At 35.7% G+C, this 13,913-nt stretch overlaps 1 protein-coding gene across 1 annotated transcript; it reads left to right on the plus strand.

The window, feature by feature from the left end:
* The first annotated feature begins 409 nt into the window (after window positions 1–409).
* LOC113749039 (putative 1-phosphatidylinositol-3-phosphate 5-kinase FAB1D) lies at window positions 410–11,903 on the plus strand. Its single transcript, XM_027292679.1, has 13 exons — window positions 410–676; window positions 1,651–1,762; window positions 1,866–1,899; window positions 1,983–2,690; window positions 3,154–3,298; window positions 3,378–3,719; window positions 6,805–7,632; window positions 8,005–8,339; window positions 8,719–8,845; window positions 8,936–9,091; window positions 9,416–10,822; window positions 10,914–11,177; window positions 11,322–11,903. Exons 2-13 carry the CDS (start codon window positions 1,702–1,704, stop codon window positions 11,745–11,747), a joined length of 4,833 nt encoding a protein of 1,610 aa, XP_027148480.1. The 5' UTR covers window positions 410–676; window positions 1,651–1,701; the 3' UTR covers window positions 11,748–11,903.
* Window positions 11,904–13,913: the final 2,010 nt, after the last annotated feature.

The raw sequence follows: 13,913 nt of genomic DNA on the forward strand, positions 1-13,913 counted from the left end.
TCATTAATCCAGTCTCTACGCCGGGTTCTTTATCGGATCGGGTTTAATATGTTTTCACATTTACAGCATATAAAATGTTAAATTATGTAAACTGACTCACTTACCTAAAAACCAAGATAGTGACAAATCAGAGGTGGACATAAGTCAAACCACTATTTGTTTTCCTAATTGAGTCTAGCCGAATGCAAAAAAGTAATTTCTTCAGACAATATCACAGGAACACTACTAGTCTCTCTCTCTGTTTTTTTTTTCAATTGAAGGAATACTACTAGTCTAATTTCACTTTTATTGTTTCTTCCTTATCTCACTCAAATTTGACTTTTTTAACCGTCCAAAACTAGAAATGATGACTATTTAAAAATCAAAATTGAAATTTTCTGCCGCAACTCCAAATTTTATTGAACAAGAACAGTGGACCCCACTTTGGGACACAAAGTGTGCTTCATTCTCCTGCATTTTCTTCTTCCTTCACTCTTCCTTAAGTTCTCTTCATTTCTCCCCTTATTCTCCTCATCTTCATCTGTTATTTCTTGTTTCTCTGTTTCTCGACTCAATTCTTGTATATTAATGTAAAGGGTTACCAGAATTAGTTTCAAATTTCAAGATTTTGATACCCTTGGGAAGAGGGATTTGATTTAGGGGCCACCATTTACGCTTTAATTTGATCGCTTTAATAGTAAGTTATTTGTCAAGGCTTTATTTATTTTTTCTGCTTTCCTTTTCTTGTTTCCTATATTTTCTCTGGGATGTCTTCTACTGATTGATTTTATTGAAGCCTAAAATGGTAAGTTAAATATTTAAAAATTTAGGTTTCTGTTTCTTCCTTGATTCTTGCTTACTAGATTGCTTTTCTTACCCTTGTTGAACATGGAATATATAGTCAGAGATTTTGTTAACTTATCACAGCAGATCAAACCGCATATAAATTATTTCTTTCGGGTATAGAGGTTTTTCTTCTTTTCTTTTGACTTGTATTTGCTGTTGACTTCATTTTGTGGTTCAAGATTCGTCGGATTTGAGCATTAAAGAATGCGTTTCGACTCCCAATTCTCTTGTTTGGGTGCAGTTATTGTAAAGACTAAATTTTGAAGTATTTTTTTTGGCTGAGATTTTAATGTTGTGGATGGTCAGTCCAAATAGTTGGGGTTTTTGGGAATCTGAATAGCTTTTTTTTCCCGTTATTTTCCCCTCTAGGAATCTGAATACTTGAGTTTTTAATGAATTGAATGCTGTTCTTTGAGTGTTAATGTGGTCAGGCTTTTGTTTGATCTGGACCAGTCTGAGGAATTTTGCATTTTAAGTTAGATTTTAATTAGTGTTTATATGGTTTCTTTATGTACTTATTTGTTTGGATGGAAACTAGGATGTTTGTTGTGGGTTGGGGCAGGATACAGGGTGGGGGTAAGGGTTGGCTGTGGCTACGGGTGAATTTTTGATGTGCTATGCTGTTTCTTGGATTTTGGTGGTTTTCTTGAGATCAATATTACAGGTTTTTCACTGATATTTGAAAATTCTGATAATTTGCTCATGTTGATTGTTTAAATATATCACCTTTTCATCCTGAATTGTTACGTTGATTGTTCTTAGTGGCAATACAGAAATTGGTTGTCCCCAAGATCATGTGCAAATTTTCTCAATTTTGTGGATCAGGTAGCAATCAATGACGTTTTGAGAAGACAGACAAATCAAATCCCTGCTTCAATGCCATCAATAAGTACAAGTGCTTCCTTGAGAAGCAGTGAAAGTGGTCTATCGAGTTGCAGTAATGTCTTACATCATTTGTTTTTTCTTCTTTGGTATCTTCTGGTTCCTCTTCCTCCTGTTTGCACATTCTTGTGCTGATTCTTATAATGGTTGTCATGCAGGTGATTTTTCTATTGATGCAAACTCAGATGGAAGGTAAGCAAAAAGTTGAATTTTGAATGAGACTAACAGAATTTCAACTAGTTTGCTTCTTCTTACATTGTCATCATTGTTATTAGGGTTTATTTGGAGGAATGTAGCACGGATAGCAGTCAAGAAGATTCTGTTTGCAGTGCAAAGAACCAATTAAATGATCATAGCTCAGAATTTCAGACTAATGGAGTTCAAAGACCCAGTACTTCTGTGAAAAATGACCTCCTGGGAATAAATGTTGTAAATGATACTTGGATTAACAGAGACATAGAAAATGCAGGAACTCTTCATGATAAGGAAGCCAGTGATCATAATTTGGAAAGATTTGGTTCAGTGATTGATGAGGGAAGTGCAAGCTTACCAGGTAATGATGAGATGGATGCCCAGTTTTGGCTACCCCCAGAGCCTGAGGATTATATTGATGATATTGAGGGTAGTGTGATCAATTATGATGAGGATGATGATGAATCTGTTGATGGTATAAATTGGGGTAGCCCAAGCTCTTTAAGCAGCTTTGGAGATGAAAGAAGTGGGGCCCACAAATTCAAAGAGGTAAAGCGAAAAGCGATGGAAGAGGTGATGAATGGGAAGTTTAAGGCCCTTGTTGATCAACTACTTAAATCTGTTGGTGTTGTCTCTTCTGCAAAAGATGGAAATAGTTGGGTAGATATCGTTACTCTTTTGTCATGGGAGGCTGCTAAATTTGTGAAGCCAGATGCTGCAGAAGGAAAAGCAATGGATCCTGATGGATATGTAAAAATCAAATGTATCTCCAGTGGTTTTCCATGTCAAAGGTGATAAGGCATCAACTATTTTCTTTCCATTGGTTTTAGTTTTAACTTTTTCAGGGTGTAATTGATCAGTTCTATTTTGTGTACTTTTTCTGATTCACTTTAATGTGCACATTTCTTCTTCCAACTCAACAAAATCTGAAAGTACTTGCTGTGTTGGAAATCCCAGAGAATAATGCAGAACAAACAGGCATCTTTTGTTTTCTGTTTTGTTGTTTATCTTCATTTGTTGCTGAAGCATCTTGAAAAATCTGTGTCAGGCTCTGAGTCATTCTAAAAATTTAAATTCTTGTCAAATTACATACATCCAAATCTAAAGCTACTTGTTCGTGTTTGTACTGAAAGACCAGCTGATTCTGAGGCCTACTTGTATTTGTATATCTTAGTTTCATGTGCTACTCTGAATGACTGCTATACTCAGTATTGACAAACTTCAAGTTTGTAACTGAATTGTTTGCCTTTATAGCCGAATGATTAAAGGGCTGGTCTTTAAAAAGCACGCTGCGCACAAACACATGCCCACAAAGTACACCAATCCTAGATTGATGTTGATTCAGGGTGCCCTTGGACTTTCATCAAATGGACTATCATCATTTGAGTCAATGCAGCAGGTATGATTGAGTTTTCTATGTTCAAAAGTTTCTGGTTATTGGCAGTTAATAATATTTAAAATTATGCTCTCAACATCAGGAGAAGGATAGTATGAGAGCCATCATTGATGTGATAGACATGTACCAACCAAATGTGGTGTTGGTAGAGAAAACTGTTTCTCGTGATATACAAGAGTCCATCTTGGCAAAAGGAATGACGCTGGTCCTTGATATGAAGCTTCATCGTCTGGAGAGGGTTGCTCGTTGCACAGGTTCACCCATCTTGTCTCCAGATTCTCTGGTTGGCCAGAAGCTTAGGCAATGTGATTCTTTTCATTTTGAAAAGTTTGTGGAAGAACACGCTGTTATTGCCGAAACTGGCAAGAAACCGAGCAAAACATTGATGTTTCTAGAGGGATGCCCAACTCGTCTTGGATGCACGGTGAGAACGTGATGAGTTTTTTGCTATACCTTCATGGTCCTAGAACTCTTCGTCAAAGGCCTGTCATTGTTAAAAGTACCTTTCCTTCTCGTTACATTGCTGAAGTACATAAAAAGAACTGATGGATAGAAGCATTGCTTCAGAGTTTTTTGGATGATGAGTTCCACAACCCCAAAGATTGGATATTAACAAATTCTCTTTCAAAGATGTCATCAAAACTTTCCGTGCTGTTTTTGAAGCTTTCTTTTTCTGCACATGGGCATATTCGACCACATGCCACACAAAATCCCTGGTTATCTAAGTCTTCATTTTACTGCCAAAAATTATGAAATGAGAGGAATTGCAATACTAGGAGAACATAGTCTTGAAAATTGAAGTTAGAATGGTTTTTGTTCAAACAAGATATTTTAGAATGATTGGATATATTGCGATATGCATTGTCATGTTTAAGTCAACTGTTTGCTTAGTGCTGGATGGCCATGAGAAATACTAATGGTGCAAATCCACTTGTCATTGCCCAAAAGTAAATTGAAATGTTTACAAATTTCACTGTCTATGTTTTGTTTCCAAAAATTTTTGCCTGTACTAGAAGAAGATGACTCTCATATGGGAGACAGTGGTCTTAGATGCACCTTTTGGATTCTAGGAACCCAAAAGTTCTCCATGGGGTGGAAGAACTGTTGAGAAGCGTTTGAGAAACTTTGGAGTATTATATGTTAATAAGTAATTGGCTTCTCTTTCTTTGTGTTCAAGGCTGATACCCCTCAGTGCTTTGTGAGCAGAACAAACCTTTTGAAAAGTAAAATAGGGTTTTTACCTAAAAGTGCACAACAATTGATAAAGATTTTAGAAAATCCAGAACTCAGGAATTCCAAAATTTTGATACTCTTTCCTTGAGTTAAATTTTGGCCTGGATTCTTGTTGTGAAGAAAGTCATTGGTTAGTTGAGTGCTTTGGCTTATCTTTGTATTTATTTTTTTGAAGGTAGGGAAACTTCTAAAGTCCACTAAATAATGTCTTTTGAAGTAGATATAGATACATATCTAACTGTCCCTCTATTTCCTCAGTTAAATTTTCTGAAGGATATATTCTTTCTCATGAATGATTGATTTGGAAACATTATAACTAGAAATTATTTCTGACACAGAGACTCTGATATTGTCGATCAATTTCAGAGTTAGCACTGCATCTATTTCTGCTGTTCGTTGTTTGACCCAAAGTACATTCTGCACTCATCTTGGTTGCTGTGTACATCTGCCTTGTGGTCAAAAGACAAATCAGATCGTGCAATGCTTAATCATTATTATATAAACTTATTTTTTATTCTTTTGGCTAGATCTAGAGGCTTCCATTAGATTGCATAGATACCTGTTATGTTTTCACTTGTTTGTCACTAGTTAAGATAATAATTTGGCCAGTAGATTGAAAAAATTTGGTGCAGAAGTTCAATTTTGATTTGAAATCAGTAGATGTGCATGTAACATGCTAACTAGTAGCATAGAAGCTCTTAAATAAGTTTTTATTATGCAACTGATGCATAAGGAGTACTTGAATATGTAAGCTTTCCATTCTTTGGAGCAATGATGGTTGATATCAGAGATTTTTTTGTTGGGGGGGGGGGGTGTTCAAGGGGTATGGCATTTTTATGCAAAATGCCTCTTGTGAAAGGGAACAGGAATACAGGATTCACTTCTGCTAACACTTTTATTATGAATTTTCTTCTTGTCAAACAAATGATAAGTTAAGATGCTAAATACAGTACATGTAGCAGATATTTATTGAATAATTCAATTTTTATGTAATTTTGGGTTTTGTGAAGAACTTTTTATTTAAGAAGATGTGCTGTGTTTATGCTTTCCAAAAACTTGACAATGTTTTTAGTAGTTTATGGCATGATATATGATTGCTAGTTTTAGATGAGCTTACCTTTTACTATTTTGGCAACCTTAAGTTCTGTATTCCTGACCTAGTAAATTTGATGCAGACGTTTATCTAGAATATAAAGCTGAGATCTAATTTCTAAGTTTTCAGGGATGGGATAAATTGTAGTGATAACTGATTTTGAAGTTGATTTTCAGCAATGGGATTTGAGGGATCTTTGGAATCACATCTCATAGCAGCCAGTGATCTCTCCTTTGAAGCAATAGTATCAAAGAGTATCTTAAAGCTAAAACCTCTTTCTGCTAAAAATCTCATTCCTCAGTGACTTGAATCTCCTTTATAAAGGAGATGTAGTTAATATATGCCAATGAGTTGATATAACTTGGTCCATGAATTAATATCCTGGGTTACATCATCTTGGGCTATTAAATAGAAAGAGCATAGCTCTTGAGGTTTGACTAGAATAATCCTTAGGTCTTGCAAGTTCATGTGCCAACAAAGCTTGAAGTAGCCAGATAGAACAGTAAACTACTTCTGGGCTTGGACTTGTAATTTGGTATGGGCCTTGAGTTAGAACAGCTCAGCTGCAGTATATATTTTGTTGCACCTTGAATGTTATGCCTCAGTTGGTTTTCCTGCATAATGTTTTGAAGTAGATAAAGAACATTTATGTGTCTTTCACATTCTCTTGTTGGAAGGGAGATTTGTGGTGCCTTTTTTTGTCTACTTTATCAAGTACTTTCCCAACTTTAAGATGTCTTTATAATTCCATTTTGTCCTAGATTTTGTCCCTTCTGATTTGTTTACTTGAATGATGACATTTCTATACATGTGAAAGTAAACCTTGATGTTAGATATTGTACATTTCTGTCATTATCTGCAAAATTATGATTTCCTGTTGGGAAGGATGCCGTGATTAATGGTAGTGTATTATACATGTCATTTGGTCTTTGGAATTAATAATTTCTTAATTGTTTTAGGGCCAATATTAAGTACTACGTTTGTATCCCATTTCTGATGGAAATTTTAGCTTCACCCTAGCAACTAAATGGTCATGCCTCAATTGAAAACCAGCATTGTGGTTAATTTGCTTGGTGTTTCCATCATGTTACTAGAATTAATTGTAATTGAGCATCAAAAGTCTTCAGAGTGATGCAGTGCAGTATATTGAAATATCTTAACTTGTATTTGAAATATGGGACAGATTTTGTTGATGGGAGCTGACAGTGATCAACTGAAGAGAATCAAATGTGTGGTCCGCTGTGCAGTTGTCATGGCATATCATTTTATCTTGGAGACTTACTTCCTTTTAGATCAGAGGGCAATGTTCTCAACTATTCCTATTAGTGAAGTAGTGAACCTTGCACTAACCAATCAAGAATTATCACCCCATGGAGCTAGTGATCCAACTTCCTGCAATGGTGATCCTGTTATTGATTCTGGTGCATCATCAACAATTCCCATTTCTGATGAGTTTGGTGAAGAAGTTACCCAATATTTGAATTCGGAGCCCGAAGCTAATTTGTCATTTTCATTTGAGTCATATAATCCACTTATTCTTTCGGGGCTGTCATCTCTCTCAGCTTCTTTGAAAAAAGTTATGGGGGATAATTTTCCTCTTATCTCTAGTTCAAGTCAGGCTATGTCTTCATACTTCGGCTTTGATGGGAGGACATCTGATGATCAGGGGCAAACTGATGTTCAGATTCCTATCTCACAGAAGACCATTGATCACTGTGATACAGAAATTAAGATTACTGCTGATGATGGGAAAGGACATGATCGTCCACAGTCACATCCTCTACCAATGCCTTTTGAAACACAAATGAGTAGTGGAGATTATGAAGAACATATCCCTAGTAAGGATGACATCAAAGCTGTTTTGGATTCTGAGAGTATCTTGGTTTTGATGTCAAGCCGAAATTCTTCTAGAGGGACCATGTGTGAGCATAGTCATTTTTCTCATATCAAGTTCTACAGGAATTTTGATGTTCCGCTTGGAAAGTTTTTGCACGAAAATTTACTCAATCAGGTTTTACATTTTGCCTACATCTTGTCCTTTGAAAGCTTTTATTTGTTGCTTTGTTCACATTTTATTAGTTTTTGCATGGCTGCATGATGCACTCTGGCATAGTGGTGGTAATGGGACTTGGTAGAGAGGACATTTGCTACCGTGTTTTGTTTAGAGCATCTAATTTTTTCATGGTAATTAGGTATTTGGTGGCATGTTGGTAGGGTAATTGTTTCTTTCTCAAAGCTGCAAGGATAATTGTTGAACTTTCTGAATAAAGATGTACTTTCTGTACTGTACAGTTTTGAGTATAAATTATGTTCAATTAAAAAGTTAAAAAAACAGAAGTTAGCTTTATTTTTTATGCTCAACAGAAATTGTTGGCTTTTACAGAGGCTGCAGTGCAAGACTTGTGGTCAACTACCAGAAGCCCATTTTTATTACTATGCGCATCATAATAAGCAACTCACAATTCACGTAAGACGTCTTCCTACAGATAAGATTTTGCCTGGTCAAAGTGACGGGAAACTTTGGATGTGGAGTTGCTGTGGTAAATGTGTATCCCATAATGGAAGCTCAAAATCCACGAAAAGAGTCTTGATATCAACTGCTGCTCGTGGTTTATCATTTGGAAAGTTTCTGGAGCTGAGCTTTTCAAATCCCTCCTCATTTAGAAGAAAATCTAGTTGTGGGCATTCTTTACACCAGGATTATCTCTTCTTCTTTGGGTATACTCACTTGCAGCTTATAAAGTAGTGATTCGTTTATTTCTCCTTGTCATGCTGTTGGCAAAAACATTAAACATAAGTAGGCATACAGAAGTGATTTATTTGTTTCCTTTTATTAAATCTTTGGGCTGGCATGGAGATTTCTTTTCTTGTGTTTTCTCTGTTTCGTCTTGGCCCCTTGTAAGCTGGGGCTGTTGAGGGGACAGCATAAAACGTTTTAACTTTTTTTTCAGCTGCAAACGCTTATTATAAATGGCACTGATATTGCCAATCACAAAAATCCTAGATATGTTGCATTGGGTTGTGTTTTCATCAAAACTTCCATCATAACTTGAATTCAGATAAAAGAAAATAACGTGTCATTATTGGTCAAATGCAGATTGGGCCCTCTGGTTGCAATGTTCAAATACTCAAAAGTTGCTACTTATTCAGTATCTCTGACACCTGAGAAGCTGGAGTTTGGTAATTCAGTTAGAGGAGAGGTTCTGAAGGAAGAGTTTGAGGATGTAAGTATTTTCAAGTGTACCAGTGATTTCAGCAATGGCACATATATTTTGATTAGTTTCTGCTAACTTAAATTATGTCTGTCTTGAAAGGTGTACGAGAAAGGAATTTCGTTGTTCCTGGAGATAGAAAAATCTTTGAAGGAGGTAGGATCCCGCTATTTAGGCATGACTCTAAATCTTCAGGGAACAATTAAAGATTTCTCTGATATCGAGGACATGTTGAAGGAGGAAAGATCCCAATTTGAGGTGCGGTTATGTTTAGAGTACTACACAATTTGGTATTCAGTACCTAACAAAATCATGCAGCTCTGAATTTGCTTCAAGTGCCAATGTATCTATTAGTTATCTGATTTTATTGCTGAAGTGATTGGAATTTGGTTAAAAAGTAACTAAGCACTCGTGAATGTACTCTTTATTAAGTCTCTTTTTAAATTTTCTATTTGTTTGTGATTTTGGAATGCTTACCCTTTTTGTATTGTTCCATTTTGCTTAGCTTTATTCTGCAGATTTTAGGTAACTAATACCTATATTCTTTTTCTTTTTTTCGTGGACTGCTTAATCTGAAATCAGGATGACATTCGGAATGTTCTGAAGAATGGGAATGGGGATGGAGCTATTTACAAGTTTTTGAGGTTAAACAAACTACGATTGGAGCTACTGCTTGGATCCCGCATCTGGGATAGGCGTCTCAATTATCTGCTATCATCTGAACTTTCTGTGGCAGGGAGTAAAACCATTGACAGCAGAGTAGCAAAACAAATTTGCATGGAAACTTCTCAAGCTAAAGCTGATGGCCTAGACATAACTATAGAGGATCCTGAAAATGTTTCCAACATCATCCCTAGTCTTGAAATCAAGCTTGTTACATCTGAAGAAGCAAACTCTTTTCAAAAGGAAGTTCCTATTGAGGGACTAGTTCAAGGAACTATTGGAAATGGAGCACTTCAAGATTCTTTAAATAAGCCAGATATTTTTGATGGCTCTCATGATGGTGATGACAATCTACAAGACAATATCCCAAAGTTTGTTCAAGTGCAAGAAGATAAAGTAGTACCAATTACAACTGATGTTGAGGGTTCTGTTCTTGATTCAAACAGTTGTCAGACTGTAAGATCTCATTTTAGGTCGTCTTTTAACATAGAAAATGAAAAGGGCTGGATGTGGGCTCCATTTAGAGAAATTCAACATGAATACATGAATGATCTCTGGAGAGGTTACTTCCCAAAATTTGATTCTGTATCTAGCTTTGCTCAAGACACTACAGGTTATAAACTGATAAATGATGAGGGGTCGAAACTTCAAATTCCTCTTGGTTTGGACGACTATGTTGTCTCAGATTATGAAGATGAATTTTCAAGCATAATTGCTTGTGCTCTAGCCTTGTTGAAGGACCTACCTATTGTGAGTCAGGAACTTGATGAGGATTTCAGGAAAGGAAAAGGGATGATGACGTCGAATGATAATTCACAGAGCCTAACACGAATATTTTCTCTTGCCTCCCCTCATTGGTCTTCAACTGGTTATTTGGATGCAGATGGAATTTATTCTTCAACTAGCATATCATCAGAAGAGTCGCACTTCTCAAGCTTTGATAGTCTGGATTTATTGGACTCTGTGGTGTCTTTGGCAGCTGTTCATCCAGAAGTCTCTTTGGGCATTGGAAAAGTTCCGGGAAAGCGAAAATACTCTGTGATATGCTTATATTCCAGCCAATTTCGCCATCTGCGAAATCGATGTTGTCCATCTGAAATTGATTATATTGCTTCCCTAAGTCGTTGCAGGAACTGGGATGCCAAAGGTGGGAAGAGTAAATCTTTCTTTGCTAAAACTCTAGATGATAGGTTCATCATAAAAGAAATTAAGAGGACCGAGTTTGAAGCTTTCTTGAAGTTTGCTTCAAATTACTTCGAGTATATGAATGAATGCTATGAACTTGGGAACCAGACCTGCCTTGCAAAAATTCTTGGCATTTACCAGGTTGGTCTGTTTACATCATCTTGTATAGCCAGCAAAATGAGGTGAAGTTTTTCTTTTCTCTAATGTCATAATGAATTTTTTTGCAATGCAGGTAACCATTAGACAAACAAAAAATGGGAAAGAGACAAGACATGATCTAATGGTGATGGAGAACCTTTCTTTTGGTCGAAATATCATACGCCAATACGATCTTAAAGGCGCCTTGCATGCTCGATTTAATTCAACAGGAAATGCTGATGATGTTCTTTTGGACCAAAACTTTGTTAATGACATGAATGTTTCTCCTCTCTATGTTAGTAGGAAATCAAAGCGAATTCTGCAACGGGCTGTCTGGAATGACACTAATTTCCTCCAGGTGAGTTTGTATAATTTCTTCCGGTAATCTATGCTACTACATGCTGACCTGTATGTCAGATTATTTTACTCTTTCAACTGCCCAGGTGTCATGCATGATGCAGTGTTTAGCTGCTGATTACTTGTCTTTGCTTTTTCCTTTCAGTCTATCAATGTTATGGATTATTCTTTGCTAGTGGGAGTGGATGCTCAGAAGCGTGAATTGGTGTGTGGGATCATTGATTATCTGAGGCAATACACCTGGGACAAACAACTTGAGAATTGGGTCAAGTCATCCCTTGTCCCCAAGAACCAGCAGCCAACTATCATCTCTCCCAAAGAGTACAAAAAGCGATTCAGAAAGTTTATCGATACGCATTTCCTCAGTGTTCCTGACCATTGGTGCTCTCAGAGATCCTCAAATCCTTGCAGACTTTGTGGGATGGGAGATGATGATGATTGTTTGCACTCAAATTCTCAAGAGCTAGGGGAGAACAATGATAAGATCTGCCACTTTGAACAGCAAGGCGAACAAGATGGTTCTTCTCATGGTAAATCTCAAGAGGGGAAAGAAAATGGTAATGTTTCGTAATTTTTGGAGTTGAATCATTCTTTTATACTAAACAGACGTTGTACATACTTTACCATCTCAGTAAATATAATCCCCTGCAATTTTTTCTGCAAATTTTGGGGATTCTCTCGATATTACAGATCAGCCTTATAGTGGTTGCATGCAAAATTTTTGCAAGATTGTTGAGTAATTGTAAAAGGTGTGTGGTGGTCTGAATGGGTCTAGTATTATTTGGAATTAATCCGAATTAATCACTAATATTACTTGTCCCAACCTGCTCTTGGTGCCACAAGTCCTATTGAACGGGCAAGAAAAGAGCTTTGCCTTTTTTGTTTGATTGGAAAAGTGCAAATTCAATATGTTAGCTTTTGCACCTTTTTTTGGAGGATAATTTCAGAAACCTCCCCTTAGGTTTCCGACAATTTCACTTAGCACTCTTGATGTTTCAAAAATTATATCCACCTATCTTGTTCATGTAAAATGACAACTTACCTCCCTTGTTCACTTAAAATGACAATACTAGGTTTAACATTCTAATGAAATTCTTTCATTTGTCACTTTGCTATGCTTATATATAGGATGGGTTTTATATTTATATTTTTTCTATTTCCCTTCTTATCCATGACTCTTATATTTTGTTAGCAAAATCATAGTAGTATTAGTTCCTATGGCTCCATCATGATAAAATGTCAAACTAGTAGTATTGTTTTGATAACTTTGAATATCGTCTAATTCTTTTGTAGTTTTTGTTTGTTTATGTATTTTTTTTTCGCTAGCCAAATTAACAATAACTGAAAAATAAAAGGTCCAAAATCACTATTAAATTTTGGTGGTTCCATCACTCAACTAATCCACAAACATTAAAAAAAAATTATGGTGACACTTTCTTCTCCATCTTAAAAGAATTTCTATCTCCAATAAAGCACAATTAAAAGTAACCTATTTTAATGAGATTTATCGTTGTAATTGACTATCAAATAACAAATATGGGCATAAAAAATTTGATACTCATTCCTTTGTAATTGTGCTAAATTGCTGTACCATTGTTTAGAAGAATAAATTAAACTTTATGAAATAGGGGCATTTTAGGGTATTCATTAAAATTTTGATCCTATTTTTAGGTTTGGTTATTAAAAGTGTCAAATTAGGGGAGGTAAGTATAATTTTTAAAACTTTTAGGCAGCTTAGTGAAATTTCTAGAAACTTCAGGGAAGATTACTGAAATTATCCCCTTTTTTTGGGACTTTTTCAGCTTCCCATTATTGTTTGTGCTGGCAGGTTTACAAGAAATTATGCATTTTGATTTCGGTATTTAGATATTTTGATATGTGAATTAACTGATAACAATTGTTAAAAGGTTCTAGAGATGTGGTAAAGTTTGACGATGTTTTTGGTACTTGATGAACAATTGCGTAGGGGTTTCAATTGTTGTTTCAAACCAAAATGAGATATCTAAGCCGAATCCCATTTTATTGTGGCGCTGACTATCCAACAATAAGAACGTGCCTGAAAGGCGGAATAGCACAATAGCTTCGTCAATGAGGCCTTGGTGTGCCGGTCAGCATTGAAGATGAAATTAATTCGCCAATGATGTAGGTTACCTAACGAGAGCTGGTCAAAGGTTGAGGCCCAAGGATGGTAACTGTTCCACCAAGCACTGGTTAGAGTTTTAATTCATTGTAGCATGTTGTATTGATCCCTATCTAAGTGAGTCATATGAGATCTTTATTTTTTATTTTTTAAAAAGAATAACTTCAAACTAATGGTGTATTTCACTGGAAAAACATGAAGAAAGCTAATATTGGTTGAATCAGTACTTGAAAATCTCAATTTAAACTTACTACTAGTTGGTAAACATGGCCACGATTCTAGAACCGTCAGTTTTGATTTAAAATCTGATGGTTCTTATGTTTTTGAAAAGTGAAATCTAAACCGATCCTTATAAAGATAGTTATAGCTACAATTCTTGAACCTATGGTTCCGGTTTTGGTTTCTTTTGATCATGGTACAACCTTTTTAGTTAAGTTTAAATACTTATTGTTATAAAATTGATTTTAAGAAAATATGACAATGAATATAAAAAAAAAGAACTTTGTTGCTTTATCATGTGCAAGGAAAAAAAAAATGATGCAAATTTTATGAAAAATATCTCATTGTTAATAAGATTGTCTGGAATTTAGATTAGTC

This window comes from Coffea eugenioides, chromosome 10, assembly GCF_003713205.1.
Source record: "Coffea eugenioides isolate CCC68of chromosome 10, Ceug_1.0, whole genome shotgun sequence".
Lineage (NCBI taxonomy): Eukaryota > Viridiplantae > Streptophyta > Magnoliopsida > Gentianales > Rubiaceae > Coffea > Coffea eugenioides.